Raw genomic sequence first — 24,639 nt, forward strand, 5'->3', positions numbered from 1 at the left:
CAGGAATGCGCCTGGTTTTCGGACCGGTTACGGTAACGGTAATGCTTTGTATCCATGAAGGGTTGGCCAATAAAAACAGAAAGCTCTTAGATTTCTCAGATTGTGTATCTGTCTCTTCCTCTCCTCTATTTGTTTTGTGAAAAATGAAATGTCATAGAAAATATTTTATTACACAAAGCATCATTTATTTATTTTTTAAAGTGAAATATTATTGCCAAAAGGGTCCGATTTCTTTTACATTCCAAATAAACATTTAATTAAGCCTGTCCAAAGATTTAATTAGAGAAAAAAAAAAGAAAAAGGGAAAGGAAAAGGGAGACGAGAGTGAAGAAACACGTAGATTAAGGGTGTAAAGCTAGTGGCTTTTCATATTGAAATTAATATATACATTTTTCTTCGAAAAATATTTTGTAAAAATCTAGAAAGTACTGTTTAATTTCTTTATCGTACCCGAATCTATTTGCAGAAATGGTTCAGAAAATAGCCTTTCAGCCTTTATTACAAATCCTTCTTCAAGACCAAAAAGACAAAAGGAGTTGAACGTATATTGTACTCTACGAGCCTAATTTAATAATCATATTAAAATTCTGGTTTTACAAAAAAAAACTATAAATATTATCTTCGAATTAGTCATCAATTACAAAGTTCAGAAGGCGTAAATGATTTTTGAATGACATTTTGCACATTCTTTATAATTAAATAGAAAGATTGGCGATTGAATTATCATATAGTTGACACATCTGGCCATATGCATATATATATATATATATATATATATATATATATATATATATCTAAATGCAACGTGCATAAGAATTTTATGTTGAAGAAAGTGTAAAATATTTGGTGGGCCAATGCCACGTGGATGATCAGATAAACATGCAAAAAGTATTTCCACAACGCTCAAAAATCTCTTTTGCATGTTGTGTCTGCCACCATAACTGTATTAACAAATCTTCAAAATCTTACACACATTGTCTCTCTTTGAATATTATTTTATTCTTGAATTATTTTAATTCGAATTGCCGAATCCTAAATCCTTCAAATCGATTCAATTCTACTTCCTTCACAAGAACCCAGAAAAAAAAATCTTGGAAACGGAGAAAAAAACATGACAAGAACATCAACAAGACAAAACCATGTTTCCCTGATTCTGTGTCTGTTACTTGTTTCACAAGTTTCGATGGCTTCAAGGAGCAAGAAAGGCAATAGTAGCTCCGCAAGTGTGGGAGTGAACTGGGGAACAATGGCGACTCACCAGCTTCCACCGGAGAATGTGGTGAAGATGTTGAAGAACAATGGATTCAACAAGCTGAAACTGTTCGAAGTGGACAAGGACATCTTGAATGCTCTGGTCGGAACCGACATCGAAGTGATGATCGGAATACCGAACAGGATGTTGCAGGAGATCGGTCAAGATCTCGCCATTGCTGCTTCCTGGGTCGAAGAGAACGTCACTGCTTATACCTTCAATGGCGGAGTTAATATCAAGTTCTGTAAAAACTGTGGTTCTTCTTCCTTTGAGTTGCCAGGTTCCCTTTGATTCACGATGAAGGGGGTTCCATGTTTGTGGGAGAAAGAAATATACCATTTTTCTTGTGTTGCATTCCTAGCTCATGTCTCTGCCACTTCCATGGAGTTTTTCCTGCATTTCTAGTAGCTCATGTCTCTGCAACTTTCATGGAGTTTTTCCTGCATTTCAAGCTCGTTTCCCTGAAACTTCCACGGGGTTTTTCCTGCATTATCTCATGTCTCCGCAACTTTCATGGATTTTTTCCTGCATTTGAAGCTCATGTCTCTGCCAACTTTCATGGATTTCTTCCTGCATTTCAAGTAGCTCATGTCTCTGCAACTTCCATGGAGTTTTTCCATGGATGTTAACTCGAAACATGGAATGATGAATGCTGCAGGTACATTGCAGTAGGAAACGAGCCATTTCTTAGGACGTACAACGGAACTTACGTGGAGCTCACGTTACCAGCTCTCACAAACATCCAACAAGCCCTTGACGAAGCCAGCCTGAGTGACCGCGTCAAAGTCACTACACCTTTCAATGCAGACATCTATTATTCTCCAGACACGAACCCGGTCCCTTCTGCCGGAGATTTCAGACCGGAACTCAGAGACAAAACCATCGAAATCATAAATTTCCTGTATTCTCACGGCTCGCCCTTTACCGTCAACATTTACCCTTTTCTCAGCCTCTATGGAAATGAATTCTTCCCCTTGGAGTTTGCTTTCTTCGACGGAACAAACAAGCCCTTGAGAGATGGAGATTTGGTCTACACAAATGTGTTTGATGCCAATCTCGACACTCTGATATGGGCTCTTGGAAGGTACGGGTTTTCGGGCATGGAGATCATCGTCGGAGAGGTTGGATGGCCGACTGATGGGGACAAGAATGCAAATTCAGACACTGCAAAGAGATTCAACCAGGGAATGGTGAAGCATGCTCTGTCAGGAAATGGAACTCCAGTTAGAAAAGGGGTTATGGAGATATACCTGTTCAGTCTCGTAGATGAGGATGCCAAGAGTATCGCTCCTGGAACGTTCGAGAGGCACTGGGGGATCTTCGAGTTTGACGGGAAGCCAAAATATGAGCTTGACTTGTCGGGAAAACGTAAGGACAAGCCTCTGGTTCCGGTTGAGGATGTGAAGTATCTGCCCAGAAGATGGTGCATTTTGGATCCTCGTGTCCATAACCTCGACGACTTAGCTGAAAACATCGATTATGCCTGCAGCTTATCGGACTGTACTGCTCTCGAGTACGGATCCTCCTGCAACCATCTCACCGTTCAAGGGAATGCTTCATATGCATTTAACATGTATTATCAAATGTATGATCAGAAAACCTGGGACTGCGATTTCTCGGGTTTGGGTTTGATCACAGATGAAGATCCATCAGATGAAAGTTGCGAGTTCCCGTTGATGATTGACACTGGGTTTTCGGGAAGAATGCAAGCAGGAGCTTCGAGCTCGTTGATGACAGCATGCATGGTTTTGAACATTTTCCTTCTTCTCTTCTGGTAGTATATGACTGTTTCCTCTGCAAATCTTTCCAGATTTTCTTCAATTTTTTTGGTTCCTGCAAAACTATCTCCAACTAAACACCGACAATGTATATAAATGGGTAAGTAGTAGACAGAAGCTGGTTCTAAATCCAAGATTTGCCCATATATTAAGAACACAAAAACCAAGATCAGACAAAACAAGGAATGTCAGAGTACTACAAGGTCAATCAAGAACAGCAATACCGGCTTTCAAGTGTTCCCAACAAGAAAATGGCAACCTCAGAACATGATCTACTTCCAAGGATGTGTTCATGAGATTGTTCATAACCGTGTCTCTGTTCATAGAACCGAAACCCTTTGATCTCAGACCTCTGCTTACGACTAGCGATATGTTGCACAGCCACGGGACAGCACAAGCAAACACCAACCCGTTCTTGTCACCGCCCAGTAAGCCTCTCCTATAGGCTTCGCCCACTTTCCCCGTGTACTTCCCCCCCATGATTATGCGGTGGTGATTCGAATTGTATTGTTCTTCCACGTCTGAATCCGAGTGGAGGTTCACCACTAGGGTTCCATGCCCGTGATGCAATCTTTCGCTCAAAGCTTTCATGAAGAGTGAATTCGAGTCCCAGAGCTTGTGGGAAAAGATGTCTGCTCCGTCATAAGCGTCCATGAAGACGAGATCGTATACAGTTTTGTCCTTTAGGACGAATTCCTCGGCATCTGACTCGTAGAGGCGGAGTCTCTCATGGATGTCTCGCCACAGCACTTGGTCAGTAATGTCAGGGCTTGGTAATGAGTGTTGCCCTTCCGATGTCATCACAGAAAATGCCGGGAAACCCATTGCCCGAATTGATGCTGAGATAACAATCGGGTCAATCTCCACTATGGTAACAACAGCTCCTGGAAGAAGGGAGGGAATTCCCACACATGTAAACCGAGATAGAATGTTCAGGAAAATGCTCCATTAAAACAGCTAAAACTGAAGTTCTTACCAGGAACATGACTAGCAAGAAACAGAGGTAAGCTTCCTCCGCCATGACCAATGCACAATATATTCAGCGGTTTTTTCCCACAGGCTGCACTCTTCAAATCATATTTAGAAGCCGCAAGAGTAGTCAGCCCCACCGAAACCATGCTCCTCACATCTATCACAAACAATTCAAATCATGTCAAAACCATTTTTTACGAGCATCTCAGTGATTTATATATACATATATAGAAAGAGGAAAGGGGAATTACAAGGAAGAGCAAGGCAATGAGGCTGTTGAGCAAAGAAGACGGAACCTGGTTGCGATCCCATACAGGCAGCCATGACTTTCACGGTGCTCTGCCGAGTATCATCGTTGAAATGAAGTGATCGCCATTGATATCCGAGTATCTTAAACCGTTCATTCCCTCCATCTCTCGGCTGTATCTCCATATACCTTTGCCCCAGCCATCGTTCTGTCTCTGCCCATGAATCTCGGCTCTGAAAACGATGAAAAACTTAAAAGACATCCAAGCCGAAATACATAATCTTTCAACAAATATGATCATTTCTTTCAATTAACAATCCATAGCCATGGAAGCTTTCAACAGATAAACCCATCAACTACCAGTTACCAAGCCAATATAACTCTCAGACAAATTCAAGTTTCAGTGTTTCTCACTGAATACACATTTGCATTTATAAGCAAAGCACCTGTAACTTAACTACACAAACATACGCACACACGGATTCATATATATATATATATGCAAGCACTGACAGGTCTAGAAGAAGGGTGTGCGACGACGGAGACGACGCCGTTTCCTTTGTCGGAGTTTGACCGGAAAACCGTGTAGCCGCCGTGATCAGGTTCCCACCACTCCGACGAGTAAAACCAGTCTCCTTCATCCTTCGGACCGTCTCGTACGGCTCCACAGAACTTCCGTACACATGACTCGGAGCTCAAAAAACCTTGTCGGAACGAGGGACTCGAGCTGTTTCAACCAAAAAAAATGGTGAGCTATGAGATTGAAGTAAGCTGAAACCAGATATCAATTAGAAATTAGGGCGCGACAAGGTATGAACTTGACAGAAGTTCTGGTCCGATTCTGCAATACTCTAAGCATCATCCTCAGTGACAGTGTGCGTCCCTTTTCTTCGAGTTAGACGTCCGCCGCAGTACTATTGGTCAAAATCGTCTTTAGGGTTTCCTCAAATTCTCCCGATATGGTAATAAATCGAGAGATTCTAGAGAAACTCCAGAAAAAAGGGTTTAATAGAAACGAAGGAAATCTAAGAAACATTCCAATCAAACCTCCCGAAAATATAAAAAAAGTTGAGACCTTTACGACTGTCGAAACCCCAAAAAGAAATCTGAATTCTCTCTGATAACCAGATAACTTCCTCGTACCAAACTCAGGATCTTATCAACGATTCTATCAGAGATAAGAATGATTCAACTTCGTGGACAAATGAGATGAACAGATAAGAGGGTGGAATCGTCTCGAGATCGGATCATGATCTTTAAACAAGCCAATGCTGTGGAGGGCTTCGTGAACATGACTAGAACTTTTGATCCCTGGTTTCAAACAGGTGTTGTGCATTGAATTCAGATTATTATTCAGCATTTGATCACGAAAGCTTTAAGATCAGGTGGGGAGAGAATAAGGCAGTAATTGAACCAAAAGAGATTATGACATAATCAACGGAATCTCCAGCAAAAACCATGAGAGCAGAATTCCTACAGAACTGGATAGACATAGTTTAGCTTCTAGAATGAACAACATAAATGGAGACATCATTGGAAAGCAAGAGATTGATTTGAAAAAAATCAAAACAATCTGAAACTGTATCTCCCTCCCAAGGAAAGATATAAATGCATGGGATATTAACTATCACGGTTACATTCTACTCAAGGCCTAATAATGACAGATCAAAGCAAGAGAGTTGCAAGCTTTCCAATTCTCAATTTTCAACATCAAAAGATAGAACCTTTGCAGGGCAAATTGAACAACCCACCAGAGCTATTCACTGAGATTAGTGGCCGAATCATTGTCCATTTCCTCAGGTTCACTGTCATCATGATCGTCATCATCTTCTTCTCCATCGTCGTTTTCTTCTCGTATCTTGGCAATTTCAGCTTGAGCTCTCTCCACAATCTGCTTCTTCTGCAACTCCAGTTCTCTTTGGAAATCAGTTCTCATCTTTTCCAATTCCCTCATATGTTCTCTTTTACTGTTTTCGATTTTCTCATATATTTTCCCAAATCTTTGAACAGAATCAGCTAACAGCCTGTATGAGCCTGAATCGACAACCTTTCTCCGTCTATCCTCGACAGCATCATCTTCCTCTTCGTCTTCATCTCCCATCTCTGAATCACCAGGACTGTCCATCATCTCGTCGAATCCATTCGATTTGTCCAAATAAACCCTAGTGTTCATGAATACAAACTCTCCTGAATCAACCCCACAAGCTAAACCCGAATCTGACCGAGACGACGGCCCTAGTAACATATCCAACTTGTTGAAGAACACCCACTTGCTCGAACCCAATCCAGATTTCTCCAACTTCGTCTTCTCTTTCTTATACCTCCCCTTCAAGTTGACCATCATACTCCGACACTGCGTCTCCGATTTCTCAACCCTGAGCTCCTCGCTCACTTTCTCAGCAACTTCGTTCCAGTCCTCATTTCTCAAGCTTCTCCTGCCCAATTGCAAGAATCTGTCCCCCCAAACCTCCAACAACACAAATGCCTCGTGATCCGACCAATGCTGAGCCAATTTCGAATCGCTCGGACCCGCGAACTCATACCCAGATATGGGTTTGCTCTGCTTCTGCCTCTTCGGAAACCTCTCTAGCCCCTCGCACGATCCGAATTTACGACTATAACCTTGTGGCGCATCGTCTTCTTCGTCGTCGTTCTGCTCCGGATACTCGTTGAGTTCTTCATCCTCTTCTTCCTCATCGTCATCTTCTTCTTCCCGGTAATAAGCGTGACGCTTGGGGATTGGACGGCTGTACATCGGATGGTTCTGGCGATTCAGAGAGTAAATCTTCTTTGGGTACCTCGCATCATCTTCACTGTCACCCATCTTCGAGCAAAACCCAGAAGAAGAACAAAACCAAATACAAGAAATATAGGGTTCCTGCGACAAGATATACCTAATTCGCCATCAACGGAGGAACGGCCATCACCAGATTGTCGATTATTGAGGTCGAGAAGTCGGAATAGAACATGAAACCACCAATATCTAGGGTTTTTCGCCGGGTCGGACAAAGAAGCATCACCGGTGAGCTCTTCAGCCAACGACGGAGAATTGTCGCGGTCATCTGATGGACCGTCGACGAGGATTATTGGGCCATTTGCTATTCCCGTTAATGGGCTTTTTATGGCCCATTTACCGACTGAATGCTTCACCCAGTTTGGCCCATTTTCACAACAGCGTCAAACCGGTAATTCTGCATAAACTTAAATGGGCCGGTAAGGGTCCGACTTAGAATTATTTTGAAACTGTTTGTTTAACCCAATTCACGATGAAAAATTCGTTATTAGGGAGAATGAAAAAAAAAATCATTGTAATATATATATATATATATATATATATATATATATTATATGACATGTCGATGGATAAATGTGTAGTTTTTTTCTATGTTGGTCCAAATGATTTGATTTTATCAAACTTATTTTGTGTTTAGTGTTTTTTTGTAGTTAGTTGAATATAATAAATAAATATAAGGGCAATTATTATCGTCGATGAAAATGTCGATCACGCTTCAATGCGCCTAAAATTATTATACCCCAAAGGAGAAGTAAACGTATATATAATGATGACTCTCCGCATTATATATACACGCATATACATATATTCTCTAATTATAAATATATATATATATATGTGTGTATGTATATATATAATCTCTAATTATAAAAATTCACTTTTTCTTCCATTATTTTCTGCCGGGGAAAAAACACAGGGAAAGCTACAGCTCGAGAATTGTTGGCCCTCCCCTCCCAGTTTCTGCCTCTTCTTTTTTTCTCTTTTAATAAAAAACAAGACTAATAATTGACACGGCCGACGGGAAAAAAAAAAACTTCATATAGAAAATGGGGAAAAAAAGAGTTTTAATGAGAAGTACGATCATTTAATATAGTTTTATACCTATTAATTATAACATTTAAATTTATAAAAAAATTACAAATAATGATGACTTATGCTTATTTTAACTTTATATTTTTTATGTTTATGGAAGGATATATAAAATTTATATTATATATTAAAAATTGAAAATTTATAAATGTATATATATATATATTGACAAGACAATATATGTTTTTATAACACTTCTTAAAATATTTAGTGTCTGAAATTTTTATTTAATAAAAACTACAAATAATATTATATCTTCCTAAATCATAGGGTTTTGAGTTTATGATTTAGAGTTTTAGGCTTTGTGCTTGTTTTAAGGTTTAGACTTAGATTTTAAGAGTTATATATTAATATTTAGGGTTCAGATACAGAGTTGAAAATTATGGGTATAATTAGAAATAATAAAATAAGCAGAAGAGAGAGAAAATGAAAATTAAATCAAGTTCTTGAATAAAATGATTAGAATGATATTTAGACTAAATTTTAAAATTATATGATATTACTCAGAAACTAATTATTGGAACAGCCGACGGGGAAAAAAACTCATATCCAAATGCATTTCTCTATTGCATGTATTTGAATATATATATATATATATATATGATGCATTTAATTTGATAAAACCACTTTTAACTCACTTAAAAATTTGTAATTGGATATTATAAGATTATTTTTTATATTAAATTAGTCCGAAATGTATCGAAACGATAAAAAAAAATTACTTATGGAATTAAATAAAAACATTGTTTCAGACGCCATCTAAAGCACTCGTTAGGTAGTAGACTAATGCCGTAACGATTTATAACTACTTTTGAAAAAAATTAATTATATATTATCAAGACTACATTTTAAGACACGAATCTATAATATCTGTTTACCAACCGAATTTTTAATTTATTAATTAATTAAAAGACAAGCTTAGGAGTCATCCAATAAATTAAATTTGTTTATAAACAAAAATGATTGAGCTTAAAAAAAATGATTGAACAGCTCTAAAAATATACTAGGCATCAGACAACGCATACAAGCAAAAAATGTATGCGTATATATATATATATACACGCATACACTTTTTATGTTTATACACTTTACAATGCAATAATATTAAATATAAACACTTTACCAAAAAAAAATATAAACACTTTTCAAAAAGTTATTATCAACAGAAAAAAGGATATGATTCGACGAAGGAGCGTAAATAAGGGACGCGGTTCACCACCCCCCAACAGGTATATGCATCTGTTTGTATTATATATATGTGTATATACGTATTATATGTATGTATGTACATTATATATATATATATGTATGTATGTGTTGGTGCATACACATGTATACTATATGTCACGAGGCTTTCGGTTTCGAGCGGGAAAAAGTGGAAAATAGCCGAGGATCCAGCGGTGGAGATCGTGACACGTGGGACCCAACCGAGCGGGAACGTGATACTGATGTCTCCTTCATCTTCGATGGGCCCAACGCATTTGGCCCATATGCCTCTTTTGGTAGGGCCTCTCTCGAAAACTGAAAAGACACCCCTCTAGTTTCGAAATTTAATTTTGTTGCTCCCACAAAAAAAATTGCCTCAAAACTACTTTTGATTTACCAAATTTAACCCCGTAACTACATTATGAGGCAGTAGACCCATTGTACGAATTTTAATGGGCTATGGAATGATTTTTTCTTCCCGAAATCAAAATTCAAAATCTCATGATTTGACTGATATGATTGGGCTTTAGGCTTTAAATTTAAAATAAGGGGACTTATGTATAAAATGTTCAAAATTAGGGGTCTGTTTAGAGGAATTCGTTTTATAATTGTGTAAAGATTGGGACGGTCCATTTATGATTATCGGGTGACGAGGACGGTTACCATGCATGCACAACACATACGTTAGTATTATTCCATTTAGAGCTATTAGTGCACATTGAATAGTCATTATATCAAAAATACCCTTAATTTGCTATTTCTACTTCAAGATCTACCTTTGTGACCATATGACTAATGTGACCAAAATATAGTATGGTCACATTTTGATTTATATCGATTATAACGTTAAATTTATGGTGATCACACTAATTCATTATGTTCATACCTTGTATATCTTACTAATCATTTGATTAAAACATCATAAATTTAACGTTATGAACAATGAAATCAATATGTGACCATACTATATTTCGGTCACATGGTCACAAGGGTAGGTCTTGAAATAGAAATAGCAAAATAATGGTATTTTTGATAATGTCCCCATTGAATAACCGAAATTGCATGGCCCTAAAAATGTTTCAAAATGAAAATATTTTTTTCGAGAAATCTTTATTTATGTATTTCCGTTACATAGAAAATAATATTTAAAACACAAGGTGGTATTAATGATTTGTCACAAACTCCCAACAACCGGTTAAAATCAAACAATACAATCCCATGCAATTAGTACTCGAGGCCATCAAGTTGAAGAGTTACATCATAAATCTTTTTCACAACATTTACTAAATTGGAGATAAAAAAAAATCCAAGAAAAAAACTATATATAATATGCAATATCAAATTAATCGGATATAACATTTGTATATATAGAAGTAAATATGCTTGCAACTATATAGTAAAATCAGAACGAGTTTTAAAAACGGGTTTACTAGATTTCCTCATAAAGACCGAGGACTCCAACCTCAACACGTAAACCGAGGAATTTGCACCGAACCAACACGTACGTATCATTGGAAACTACAAAGCAACCGTTGTGACTTTTAAAAATGTTAAAATACATACATGTATAAATATACGTATACATCGATGTCTACATTAGAAATAAATAAACATATATATATATATATATATATATATATATCTTTTGAACCAGAATAGACTTTGGAAAATGGACTATTCCGTGACTCAATTTGCCAGCTGGACTTGAGACGAATATAACCTACTCTGACGTGGCAATATGTCCCCACACGGTTTGCTGACATGTGGCATTATTTGTGCAACTGAGGCTAAAACTATAATATAAAAGACAAGACAAAAATTCGTATGTGCATATAATTTGTAATGATAGGAACGTTTGGGGTTTAGGGTTGCAGATGAACCTCGCATGGAGTCGGTCGTCGAACTCTTTGTATCATTGCTATTTGTACATAACAAATGTTGGAATTATTTGGCTATCGAAGGTAGATTTTGTTTTGTTTTTATTATACGTAATTGATATTTTGTTGACTCTGGTTTATATAAAAATAAAAAATTCAATACATAGGTTAAAAAAATAATATTTCCTAAGCGGCTGCGACCCCATCCATATGCGGGATTGGTGCGAGTTGCCTAAGTTCCAGCCGTGAAATCCTTAATCATCATAGCTTATGTTTTTGGATTCAAATAAATATATGTACATGGCAACAATTAGGAATAACATTATAACTATAATATTTAAGATGAAATTCTCAAAACCCTCGTGAAATCGAAAAGAGAAAAAAAACAAATACATTGATAAAGGACCTCGTGAGATGACCAAATTTCACCGGTTATGCATTAAATTAGTCGTACATATTTTCACGGTCGACCGATTTGTTGAGGCATTTTTTTTTGCGTTATTAATTAAAATCAAATCATTTATTAACACTTAAATGTTTCTTTTATTTTAAAAATTTTGTTGTCGTGAAGAAAAAGAAAAGAAAAAGATGAGACAATAATTAGTGTTAACTAATCATAATGAGTCGAAATAATTGTCATATAGATGTCTTTATTCCTAAATCTCTCTTTGTTTTGTTCTGTGGGATTTGATGAAAGGAGGAATCCCACGGAAAGGAGCAAAAGGGGCAATATATATATATATATATATATATATATATATATAATATTTCAACATAAATTTTATAAAACTATGCTTTTACATTTCTTATTATCTTATAATCGTTAGCAGAGTCTGATTGTCTTTAAAAATGTACGTATTTATTTGATAGTGTCGAAAAACTTCATTTGTTGTAATTAAATATTTTAAATTCATAAGCTCTTATGATTTTTTTTTATAACTTATGTATATTTTTGAGACGCATTCTATAATAATAATAATAATTGTATTTTGTAATTTTTTTGGCCGAAGAAAGCGTGAATTGCGAGTTTGCAAGTACTGTTGCGACATGTCAGTAAACAGTGAACAGATAAAACAGTGAAATTTCACTGTGAACAAATAAAAACAGTGAAATATATATGATTTTATTTATTTCTGGTACGCTGAATTTCATTTTTTGTGAATTTTTTGATTCACTAACAAAATATTTATTTTTGGTGCAATACTGTCATAGACATTAGGAAACAGAATTTAACTAGAAGCTCCATTTTTGTAAATGGACTTCACGTGAATAAAAAAAAACACGGCTCCATTCATATTTTTATAATTTAAATGAATAACAATAAAATAAGAAAAAGCGAAATCAAATACTAAATTATTAATAAATAAAAGGAAATTTCGAAGAAGAAAAAAAAAAGAAAGAGAGGCGAGAGGAGAGAGATAAGATGCGTAGGCGTGAGCTGTTATTGAGTTGTCTCTCTTTCATTTATATTCCTCACTCTCTCTCTCTCTCTCTCTCTCTATTTCGGACACAGAAACACAAAGCTCCTCTCCCCTCTTCTTACAACAAGGCTATATCCCTCACATTTCCCCGTTTTGCCCTTCCTCGCACTTCGAATTTTCATCCCTCTGCCATTCTTCTCAGATCTGGAATCTGGTGTGATGAGATGAGGAAGATGGCCCAGAACACCATACCTCATCCTCCTCCACCTCTCCGTCTCCTTCTCATCCTCATCTCCTTGGCGGGCCTCTCTCATTCTCTCTCCGTCACCTCCCATGGCCGTCTCTCCGACCACGAAGTTAAAGTCATCCGACACCGACAGCTCCTGTACTACCGCGACGAGTTCGGCGACCGTGGTGAGAATGTCACAGTCGACCCTTCTCTCGTCTTCGAAAACCCTAGGCTCCGAAGTGCCTACGTAGCTCTCCAAGCTTGGAAACAGGCCATTCTCTCTGATCCTTTCAATTTTACCGAGACCTGGGTCGGATCCAATGTCTGCAACTACACCGGAGTTTTCTGCGCTCCGGCTCCTGACAACCCCCAGATCCGTACCGTCGCCGGTATCGATCTCAACCACGCCGACATCGCTGGGTACTTGCCTGAAGAGCTTGGCTTGTTGACAGATCTGGCTTTGTTCCACATCAACTCGAACCGGTTCTGCGGTACCGTACCGCATCGGTTCAGTCAGCTCAAGCTTCTCTTCGAGCTCGATCTCAGCAATAACAGATTCGCCGGAAAGTTCCCGACGGTGGTCCTCCAGTTGCCGTCGTTGAAGTTCTTGGATCTAAGGTTCAACGAGTTCGAAGGGACTGTTCCCAAGGAGCTCTTCAGCAAAGATCTCGACGCCATTTTCATCAACCACAACAGGTTCCAGTTCGAGTTGCCGGAAAATTTCGGAAACTCTCCTGTCTCTGTCATTGTTCTTGCTAACAATCGTTTCCATGGCTGTATTCCGGCGAGTTTGAGCAACATGAAGAACCTCAACGAGATCATCTTCATGAACAATGGGTTCAAATCTTGTCTACCGACCGATATTGGAAGGCTGAGAAACGTCACAGTCTTCGACGTCAGCTTCAACGAGATCGTGGGCCCGTTGCCGGAAGCTGTCGGAAGGATGGTTGCGCTGGAGCAGCTCAATGTGGCGCATAATAAACTCTCCGGCAAGATTCCGGCGAGTATCTGTCAGCTCCCGAAGCTTGAGAACTTCACATTCAGCTACAACTATTTCACCGGAGAACCGCCGGTCTGTCTTCCTAAATCATAGGGTTTTGAGAGAAACTGTTTGCCGGCGAGACCCGCTCAGCGGTCGCCGGGACAATGTGCGGCATTCTTGTCTCGTCCACCGGTGGATTGTGGCTCGTTCAAGTGTGGCGGCGGCGGCGGCGGTTCTGTTACTCCTCGTCCAAGTCCTCCGGTGGCTCACCCATTGCCGCCACCTCCTCCGCCGTTACCTTCACCGTCACCTTCACCGCCGTCTCCAATTGTTCAATCTTCACCTCCTCCACCGCCGCCTGCGGTTTATTCTCCACCGTCGTCTCTATCTCCTCCGCCGCCGGTCTACCCTCCTCCATCACCCCAGTGTACTCTCCCCCACCGCCGCCGCCATCACCTCCTCCACCGGTGTACTCTCCCCCGCCGCCGCCGCCATCACCTCCTCCACCGGTATACTTCCCTCCGCCGCCACCTCCGGTATACTCTCCACCTCCTCCGCCCGTATACTCGACTCCACCTCCTTCGCCATCATCTCCCTCACCGAGTCCAATTTACTGCACCCGCCCACCGCCTCCTCCGCCACCGCACTCACCGCCTCCGCCGTCGCCTCATTTCTCTCCACCACCGCCGGTGCCTTACTATTACAGCTCGCCACCGCCGCCCCGTCACTATTCACCTCCACCACCGCATTCTCCGCCGCCTCCGCCACCAGTATATCCATACTTATCCCCGCCGCCACCACCGCCGCCGGTATATTCCCCTCCACCCCCACAACCTTGTATAGAGCCACCGCCACCTCCACCTCCGCCGTGCGTTGAGTACTCACCTCCTCCACCACCGGTCATCTACAAGCCTCCACCTTCACCGTCACCCCCGCCGGTATACCACTACAACTCTCCGCCGCCTCCGGCGGTCCACCACAGCCCACCTCCGCCTCCGGTGGTCCACCACAGCCCGCCACCGCCGCCTGTATATGAAGGACCGTTACCGCCGGTTATCGGAGTGTCATACGCTTCCCCTCCACCACCGCCATTCTACTGATTCTTTTAGAAATTTTTATCGTTCGGATGAAAAACAACCCAGAAATCAGGCATTCAAGTGGTGTCGTCCCGACAACCTTATCAGATTGAACTGGGTATAAAAAGACGGCGTTGTTCATCACATTCTTGCTGAGAGGTACGTACGCAGAGAATTTTTCTCTAAAAATGGTGAAAATAAAGGTCTAAAAATGGTGGAAAACTTGTATGTATAGAGAGAGAGAGAGATCATATGATAAAAAGAGGAGCAAACATCTTTTGCTCACTATCTTCGATTAATTTTATTGAATTTCTTCACTTCCATTGTTGTTTAAATTCTATTTTTTTTTCCTTTGGATTTGCTAATATCGTTAGTGTAACTCAATTCACATTTTTATTTTGATTTGTTTTTATGGGATTGGTGTAATGATCTTATTAGAAGACATATAATCTGCTTGGCTTTCTACTGGTTTGATTTAATTACAAAATGATTTAAGATATCCGGTTACAAAATTTGCTTGAATGTTGATTTGTTCTTGTTGAGATACAAACTATGTGGATCCGTGATTCGTTCCGAGGACATGGAAATGCGAATACTTTGGTTAGGGTATGGGTCGGGCGATATATTTTATTATATACGTTAGGAGACTGCAAATTACCCAATTCATCCCAAAAACGGAATTCGAATTTGGTTTTTCTTTTTCCAAAAGTCCTATCTTACCGTTTTTATATTTTTACTCGTTTGCAAAATTACCGTTAATTTATTTCGTAATTATCATCGAATTATCCTATTCATACATATTAGATTTATATTTATTTTAACAAGGTTATTACTTATATGTATTTAAGAAACTACTCATGGCCACCACCACCACCAATTCGACTCATCTCGTCATTGGTGTCTGTGCAATCTCGCTCAATTTTAAATTAAAAATACGTATTTTTTTTTCCTCTTTCTTGATCCATAGGAGTCATCGAAACGATCACATTTTTTTTTTAAGCTTTGATAATTTTCAGCAATGAATGTTCGAAATTAGAAAATTAAACTGAGGATGTCAGTTCAGTTGTATACAATGTTCAAAATTAGTTTTATTTAAGGTTTCCTTCTTTCGATTTTGTAATCAATTTCAGTTTTTTTAACATATTTATTTAGAAAAGAGTTATTTTATTTATTTATTTAATTTTTAAATAATGTACTTAATCGATTTTTTAATTTAAATTGAATAATTTAATGTGAATTGATTGGTAATTTGATATCGGTTTTGTAACAGTAAATACTTCGAAATTATATATATCCATTTGAAGATTGTTATATTCGTGAAGATTGTTATATTCGTGAGAGTTGAAAACGAATATAACAATCTTCAAAGTAAGCGGAAAATATAATATTATTAATATTTCAGAATTGGTGGGACCCGCATCGGATTTACTTAGGATCCGTGATTGGGGTTAAGATTTATTAATTTCAAAACATTAAATTACTTTTTTTAATTAAAAAAAATTGGGGCTGGCTTCTTTTGCACTCTTTATTTTTTCATTTTTATGTTTTGACTGCGTTAAAATGGTAGAAATCCTTGCCGACAAAAGTGGAAAAAAAAAAAGAAAATTGAAATCGTAAATGGAGAGATATTATCATGCGCGAATTTTTATATATTATATTTGTTATCATTATAGTTTTATTTCTAGACATACTTTTTTTCTCATTATAATTATATTCTTTTCTTTTTATTTGAATATATGATATTATAGGGTAATAAAGAAAATAAGTAAGAGGATAGGACAAAGACATAATGTGATATATCTTTCTTTTTCTTTTTGTTTTAATTTTGATGATTATTAAATAAAATTTAATTATGAAAATAATTGTGTAGGTGGCAAATATAAACATACGAAGACAAGGGGGTGCACATAATAATAATAATAATAATAATAATAATAATAATAATAATAATAATAATAATAATAAATTAAATTGTAAGTCATCATGGAAATTAAATTCCGCTCTTTAAATGGGGTATTTGACCTTTTTTTGGCAATGCAAAAACTAGGGCATATTTCTAGTTTGAATTTGAATTTTTTAAATAAATAAATATACATATATATATATATGTACACATTTGATTTTTATCTCAGATTTTGTATCTATCTAACTATATTTAATTTTTATAATTTATTAAAAAAATCTTAAAAACATCTTTCATTTTTTAGATTATTTTTATATTTTTAGAAAAATTGTTAGTATTTTTTAATTTAATTTTAAAACATACATAATCGTCAATTCAATTTTGTAAATCATAATCGGTACACGATAACAATAAATAAATTTTGTACCATTTTTATATATGAAATTCGGACACATAAAGTTTATAAATTGTGACAAAACAATAAGATATAACGACTTTTTAGACTGAAAGTGGTATCATACTCATATTTGAAACTTCTTAGTTCCACTTTACGCTCATCCTTTTGTGCTTATTTATATCAATTTTATTTATCATTTATAAAACTCGATGTTTATAGAAGATGTTGAAAAATGAAATTAAATGTGTGTAGGGTTTTATTTGTTTGGACAACCACCAAACAGATGGACGAAGACAATTGGGCCGACAAGGATGATGCTTCACATGGTGGGGCCCCATGGCTAATCACACAGACATATATATATACATACATATATATAATTTCTGAACTTTTCAAAGTAAAACCTGCAGGAGAAAAGTTCGACACATTACAAATTATACAAAATCCAGACTTTGCAGTAAATATAAGATTTTGATAATTTGGTTTTAACACTGTTGGAATTAAAATTGTAAAATAAGATAGCAGAAAATATTGTAAGTTTGAGAAAACTTTAAGATATTTTTTATAACTATAAACTATAAGATATTTTTTAAAATGTTAATTGTTTTTTTTTTTGTTGAATTCTTCTTTGGAGTCAATAAAAGAAATAATGAAAATGTAAAGGATTAGGTCAAGTATATTAATGGCAGTTTGGTCCGACTATCCTATAGCCGGTGGTAAACAAAAAGTGATACAGTTTTTATTTAATTGAACACAGACTTAGTAATTTATCTTAATTGCTTTCAAAAAGTTTACCATGTTACGTTCATTTATTTATTTTTCTAAGATTAAAAAAAATTAAGCATAAAAAAATTATTTCTACGTTTGTATTTTTATTTAAAGAATTATTATGTTATCTAATTAAATTCATTTGATAGATAATAATAATGAATAAATATCGGTTCACAGTTTTTTATTTATTTTGTTTTTTCAATAGTAATTTGATAGAAATGTATTCTAAAATGGGTAATTGATTTTTACGAACCGCAAAAGATTATTAGTCATTTGTATAAAGAAAAATGTTCGCATAAGGAAAAAAAAAAAAGATTATCTTGATGGAATATAGAAAGAAAAGGGTAGGATTAAAATTTAAAACTAGCTTAAAAAAGTATTATCCCAAACTAATTCTATAAAATATGAAATGTCCACTTCACCAAATTGTTAGCAACATGAAATAATATAATTAAACCTAATTAACAGCATGTATGGATCGCGTTAGATTTTAATATATGATTAAGGAAGTGAATCTAAGTTTGGGCTCCCATGTGCTTGTACTTAATCAGGGGCACCAGAAAAATATAAAATTGGAGGATTAGTTATGAATAATAAATAAATAAATAAGAATGGCGTGTATGTGACCGTTTCAACTATTTAACATACATTGCAATATCTTTTGCCAATTAATTGAATAGCATAGGTTACAAGATTAAATTAATTTAATTCGAATAAAATACAAAAATAAAATCGAAACACTGAGATAAAATTTAAATATATAATACTTTTTAATAAATTTGATATCGAATCGAATAAAAATATGTAAAAACAGACAATTATTTTTTTTTATGAAATTAAAACAACAAAATAAAAAAGTAAACTAAGGGAAATCTAAAATATTGATACCTTGTGATATATATTAAATAAACTTTGATTCGCATATGTGACTGCGTGTAATCGCTTGATAACTCATAATTTTTTTCTCTCGTAGTCTACGAAATTATTTTCTAGTAAAAAAAGGTAATTTAAATATCATAATTTCAAAAAGAAAAATGTCAGTCAATATATATTATATATTACAAACTTATTTTTTCCAACTTTTTTCATCATTTAGTATTATATCAACAAAAATCTACGGAATTGAGACTATGCACGAAAACAGTCAATTTATAAAAATAAAATAATGATTCGAATTGAAATATTTCAGTGGTGGATTTGTAAATATAATGTGGAAAATCTCATGTCAGATTTAAATTATTTGGATTTTTAAATCTATAAAAATCTAGCATTAAATCAATGATAAAAAAATACACGAGTGGGCCGAGAGTTGTCTTTGCCACACTAATTTAGGCCCATTTACAAAATTTAAATAGAAAGCCCATTTATGAATGTTGAATCACAGCCCACACAGACTCCATTCACCCGCACCCACGTTCGGTGTCTTTTTTTAGTTTTGTTTCAATTCCGTGATTTGTGTGTTATTTTATTTAGATTTTTAAAGATATTCTATCTATTTTATTTTAATATCGAGTTTAAAATTTGATTTTAATTCTATTTAAATTTACATCATTATCATTTTAAAATATTCTTATTTTATATATAGATTTTCTCACTTGCTTTTATATTTTTGGTTAAATAAATTAAAAATCAATTATTTCCGTTAAAAAATAAGTGTTTAGTTTGGTTAAATTTGAACACGATTATGCACCCCAAGTATCGACCTCTATTTTGAACCATATGTCTTCATTTAATTTGTTTTTGAATTTTTTTTTTGGTTCACGAATTATTAATTTGTTTTTTTTTTCTCCTTTTTGGGCAGACCTATATAGAGTATGGATTGTTTCCCATGAAAATGAAAGAAATAATTTAGATTTAAATAATAGCAAAAAAACATTTGGTGAATGACCAATATCATTAGGAGGAAAATTACAGTGTTTAACGTAAACGAACAAGAGTGATTAGTAATATAATTAGGAGCGGATTTTGATGGACGTATGTTACGGGCTCGTCGGTCTAATAATCATAATAATTAATAGTAATCACTGAGAATTCGGACCCCCCCACCAACCTAAATTACAGAAGCCTTTAATTTTTTCTGCTCAAAACAAATTTTGAGGAGATTAATTTGCGTACCAATATTTTGTAATACGTAAAGGTTTTTTATATATATATTAATTGCCTCGTAATATCCAAAACTATAGATACTTGAAAAATAACGATAGTAATAGTTCAATAAAACAATGTGTATATATACATACATATATATATATATATAATATAAGCATGCATATACATACATGCACGGTTTATGTATATAGTGTGTGGTTAATATCTTGGTCTTTAGAAACATCATGAGATAGTTTTAGCAGGAGCATTATCAAAAATACTTTTACTTTGCTATTTATACTTCAAAACCTATCATTGTGACCATGTAACCAATGTGACCGAAATATAGTGTGGTCACATATTGATCTCATTACTCATAACATTAAATTTATGATGTTTTAATCAAATGATTAGTAAGATATACTAGGTATGAACATAATGAATTAGTGTGATCACCATAAATTTAACGTTATAATCGATAAAATCAAAATGTGACCACACTATATTTCGGTCACATTGGTCATATAGTCACAAGGGTAAGTTTTGAAGTAGAAATAACAAATTAAAGGTATTTTTGATATAATACCGTTTTAGCATGTCTTGTTAGAAGTGTATACAACAAATGGTCGTCATATCGATCGTCTGTTTATCACCCCAAAAAAAACTTTTATGTAATAATATATATTTTATAATATAGTGTTGAAAACGTTACAAACGTTCCAATGTTTTGCGGTAGTTGGAAATAAAAAAAAATCACACAATTACTCCAAAATTCACGTTTTATTCGAAATCATAACGAGGCCGGTGAAAAATAAATTGTTGGGACGATCCAAAAAGAACATTAGACGAGACAAATATTCACACCAAAGTGTATATAATATATATATATATATATATAATGTGACCCACAAAAATATTTTTGTTGGCGTATATTAAAACTCATGAGGACAAGTTCGTACGTAAAAGGAGAGACAAACCAACAAAATTACCGGCACGCGAATCTTCTGCTTTTGACTCTCTATTAACTGACTTTTTGGCTTTTCGAATATTTTCAGAACCTGATTAATATTTTGTATTTTTGGGTGATTTTTAGTTTTGTTCTACATTTTTATTTTTATTTTACTAGTTTGGACAATTTTTCCAATTCAGACAAAAAATGCACCAGATTATCGTTTTAGATTTTTGGTTTATATTTAGTTTTTATTAAAAAAATAATTATTTTTTATAAAGATATATCAATTTTTATTCAATTTTCGGTTGTTTTATATTTCATTTGCATTGAAAAAAATCATTATCAATTAATTTTCGGATTGGATTAGGTTCGAAAATGAATATATTTTGTGTTTTGATTCAGTTTTGTATGCATGTCCATCCCTAGTTAAGATATTACAAAAAATAAAAAAGATTAAAAAAAAAGAAACTCTCGACCGGTTGTCTAATCTACCCTGCTATTATCGTAAACAAAAACATAATTTTGTTTCCCGTAAACCTAAACAATAATAACTAAACAATAATAACAATGATAAAATACGTTTAAAATATAATAAGACAATAATTAAATTAAAAATATAGGCATTCATATATGTATATAAAATATATATAAATGAAGATATATAAACGGTTCGGTCCGGTTTCATTCGGATTCGGTTAATTTAGGTTTTGAAAATTCATAACCAAACGGATAATAATTTTTAATCGGTTCAGATTCGGTTATTTCGGGTTTTGAAAAATCGTAACCAATTGGTTATTTGACTCGGTTCGGTTAATAACCGAAATACTTTTATTCGGTTCAGTTCGGTTAATAACCCAATTAACCGATCCGAATGGTCACGTAAAGAAATTGTGAATTTTTAAAGAGTTATTTATGTTTATGTGGGATGCTTAGAAACTATTTGTGTAATTTCGAAATTTTATTATCTACACTTGTTTTCGTAATGGTATCGTATATTATCTGTGCAAACCCATAATTTCGTTATTCACATAATATTCAAGTTTTTTTTTTAAATGGAGTTATTTCTCTACCATTAGTTAGTAGATATACAAGGAAGATTTTTGAGAGGAACATGCAACGTATAAAATAAAAATAAAATAAAAAACACGTAGTTTTTATTTCGGTAAATCTGAAAATTTGTGGAAGAAGCTCATTGCGAAGTCTCCATCCACAAAAAAAAAAACAATTGATATTCTTAATTAGATTTAAATGTATTTAAAAGGGAAATAAATAAATACATGAAAATTTCGTCATTTTATGGACCGTTCGTTAGCCCTGTCGATACTTGAGAAGGCACGTCTGACGTGGACGCCAATGATTGGTGACTCCGTTGCATGGGATTTTTTTTCCTCACCAAAAAAAAAAAAAAAAAAAAAAGCTTTGATCGTGAGCTGTTGTGATTTTGCGTCGGAGAAGGTGGTTGTGAAATGTGCGCTTCGACGATGAGTCATTTATAAGTGGGAGACGCGTAGCTATCCATCTTCGTAGTGTGGCGGAACGAGAAGCACCCAAGCCATTTAAGTTGTCTTGTCCGTTTTTTTTTATTAATATAATGGAATTCTTCTATAAAAAAAACACATTTTTTCTTCTTAAAGTTTATATTATTTATTTATTATTAATTTAATCACGCAACCGAGTTATATAATCCAAATGGTAATATTTATACAAAATATCACAATTTGAGACCATTATTATTATTATTATTACTGCTATATATAATTAAAATAGATTAGACTTATACTTAATATACATAAAATATAAGATTTGAAATAGTAAAAATAAATTATATTTTGAAAAATACTAGCTTTTTTTTTTATCTTTTAACAGTAAATTATACAAAAAAATGATTTCACCCGTCGAACTAGCGAAATTTGGGTTGTTACAAAATAATTGATAGAAATAACGAGTTAGTTAATATAATTTCACCATAAATTGTTTTTCCTTGTATATGTTTAATAATGATATATGATATAATAAATAAAATCATCGTCTATCACATAATATAAAGAATATATATATATATGTATATATGTATATATGAGGATGGTGTGCGAAACAATATGATGAAGATAATCATGGAACGAGTGGTTAAAGGTGATAATTTTGCTACCCATGCACATTCCCTTTTACTCATATAATTTGTAATTAGTGCCCATTAATTTATCTCAAACCCTTAATTATTTTTACATGCTATAAAGATATATTTTATACTTTATTTCCACCTATTCCCTATTCCCTATTTTTAGATTATATGGATAAATATATTAATAATAACAGGACGGGTAATGCGAAAATTAGTTATATATTTTGACTTTGGTTATAAGATTCATTTGTTGGATTATTGGCCTACCAATATCACATGGCGAATATATATATTATTTTTTAAATAAGAAACCGAAGTTGGTGAACTCCAAGACATTCCATTCATTTTACGTCACTGACGTTAGTGGTACATATTTTATAAGATTTTGATACGTGAGTTTCCGAGTCGGATTCATTAATTATTACTAATTTATTTGATTAATCATGTTTATAACATATATATAACCTTATTTAATCAGTTTTTTTTAAAGAAACACTTCAAGTGCCAAAAGAAAAACAGAACACTTGTTATGTAAATTCATTGGTTCGAAAAATAACGAGAACAAGAAAGAATATAATTATTATTTTTTTGGAATTATTTTCCAGGATTATTATTATTATGGATAAAAATAGGACTTTTAGCATTTTCACATACTTACCGGGCATAAAACCCGGATCAATTAAAACTATATAATATAGCTATGGATTTAATATTTTAACTAACCTTTGTCTCGAAGCAAGCAAATTTTAGTTTTCACGACATATTCACAAGTAGATATTAATATAGGGATGGACATTTTAATTTAAATATAACTGAACAAAATTGTATTCCGTGTAAAAATTGAATATGTATAAAAAAATTGGGAAACACTTTTTATAAAAAAAATAAATCTATTTTAATGAAAGGTGGAATACCAAATGAACCAAATTCAACATAAAAAAAATGAAAAGATATAAAGTTTTTTAAAATAAAAAATCAAATCCAAAAAATTAATAATTGAAAGAAAATTAAACTATAACATAAAATATCTACCACAACCTTTGAACCTTGGACGCCATGTTTCGATATACCACACACTATTATTAATCTACTAAACTCAAAATGAAGACACAAATTTTTTAAAATAAATAATATATATAAAAAAAAAAGAAAAAGACAAAATTAATATTTGAATCCAGTCCCCCAAAAAAAAAATAAAAAAATCAAATGCGTGAGTGGCATGCGGATTTCTTTAGATACAATCTGCTTATTTTTATTTTGCATTTTCGTGGTTAAGGTTAAATATATATACAATGGTTGGTCCATTTTTTAAGGTTTAAGCATCCATTTTTACGTAACGACACACTCAACTACAAGACGAACTCCCCCTCGTTCTGACCATAAAATACCCATTGAATTTTCGTTTTTTTTTTCCATCAATTAATATATATATATATATATATATATATATATATATATATATATATATAAATTTTTTTTTTTA

At 34.3% G+C, this 24,639-nt stretch overlaps 4 protein-coding genes across 6 annotated transcripts; 2 read left to right on the plus strand and 2 right to left on the minus strand.

Moving 5' to 3' along the window:
* The first annotated feature begins 924 nt into the window (after nucleotides 1–924).
* On the plus strand, nucleotides 925–3,057 carry LOC104804646 (glucan endo-1,3-beta-glucosidase 8). Its single transcript, XM_019201426.1, has 2 exons — nucleotides 925–1,491; nucleotides 1,911–3,057. The coding sequence occupies exons 1-2, from the start codon at nucleotides 1,112–1,114 to the stop codon at nucleotides 3,028–3,030; spliced, it is 1,500 nt and encodes a 499-aa protein (XP_019056971.1). The 5' UTR covers nucleotides 925–1,111; the 3' UTR covers nucleotides 3,031–3,057.
* A 109-nt stretch (nucleotides 3,058–3,166) lies between these two features.
* On the minus strand, nucleotides 3,167–5,618 carry LOC104804575. The gene is made up of 5 exons (XM_010528886.2): nucleotides 5,068–5,618; nucleotides 4,763–4,976; nucleotides 4,254–4,482; nucleotides 4,007–4,159; nucleotides 3,167–3,914 (listed from the first exon to the last, which is right to left on the minus strand). Exons 1-5 carry the CDS (start codon nucleotides 5,109–5,111, stop codon nucleotides 3,235–3,237), a joined length of 1,320 nt encoding a protein of 439 aa, XP_010527188.1. The 5' UTR covers nucleotides 5,112–5,618; the 3' UTR covers nucleotides 3,167–3,234.
* A 140-nt stretch (nucleotides 5,619–5,758) lies between these two features.
* On the minus strand, nucleotides 5,759–7,297 carry LOC104804574 (trihelix transcription factor ASIL2). Of its 3 annotated transcripts, none has more exons than XM_010528885.2 (2): nucleotides 7,144–7,297; nucleotides 5,759–7,034 (listed from the first exon to the last, which is right to left on the minus strand). In XM_010528885.2, exon 2 carries the CDS (start codon nucleotides 7,002–7,004, stop codon nucleotides 6,006–6,008), a length of 999 nt encoding a protein of 332 aa, XP_010527187.1. In that variant the 5' UTR covers nucleotides 7,005–7,034; nucleotides 7,144–7,297; the 3' UTR covers nucleotides 5,759–6,005. The 3 variants fall into 3 exon arrangements, with proteins under 3 accessions (XP_010527187.1, XP_010527186.1, XP_010527185.1); XM_010528884.2 differs by having other exon boundaries at nucleotides 5,759–7,037; XM_010528883.2 differs by having other exon boundaries at nucleotides 5,759–7,297.
* Nucleotides 7,298–12,643: 5,346 nt separating this feature from the next.
* Nucleotides 12,644–15,420, plus strand: LOC104804577 (leucine-rich repeat extensin-like protein 4). Its single transcript, XM_010528887.1, is given in 2 exon segments — nucleotides 12,644–14,264; nucleotides 14,267–15,420. Coding segments are annotated over 2 exon segments (2,085 nt in total). The 5' UTR covers nucleotides 12,644–12,860; the 3' UTR covers nucleotides 14,948–15,420.
* The last annotated feature ends 9,219 nt before the right edge of the window (nucleotides 15,421–24,639 follow it).

Source organism: Tarenaya hassleriana, unplaced genomic scaffold (assembly GCF_000463585.1).
Source record: "Tarenaya hassleriana unplaced genomic scaffold, ASM46358v1 Cleome90, whole genome shotgun sequence".
NCBI classification, from domain to species: Eukaryota; Viridiplantae; Streptophyta; class Magnoliopsida; order Brassicales; family Cleomaceae; genus Tarenaya; species Tarenaya hassleriana.

What these genes read in the sequence shown, in the direction of transcription:
- LOC104804646 (XM_019201426.1), top strand. Translation starts at nt 1,112, where the DNA reads ATGACAAGAACATCAACAAGACAAAACCATGTTTCCCTGATTCTGTGT. An exon ending in AATGGCGGAGTTAATATCAA is followed by an intron (nt 1,492 to 1,910) that starts GTTCTGTAAAAA and finishes TGAATGCTGCAG; the next exon opens with GTACATTGCAGTAGGAAACG.
- LOC104804575 (XM_010528886.2), bottom strand. Translation starts at nt 5,111, where the DNA reads ATGATGCTTAGAGTATTGCAGAATCGGACCAGAACTTCTGTCAA. An exon ending in CACACCCTTCTTCTAGACCT is followed by an intron (nt 4,483 to 4,762) that starts GTCAGTGCTTGC and finishes CATCGTTTTCAG; the next exon opens with AGCCGAGATTCATGGGCAGA. An exon ending in TCATTGCCTTGCTCTTCCTT is followed by an intron (nt 4,160 to 4,253) that starts GTAATTCCCCTT and finishes TGTTTGTGATAG; the next exon opens with ATGTGAGGAGCATGGTTTCG.
- LOC104804574 (XM_010528883.2), bottom strand. Translation starts at nt 7,073, where the DNA reads ATGGGTGACAGTGAAGATGATGCGAGGTACCCAAAGAAGATTTACTCT.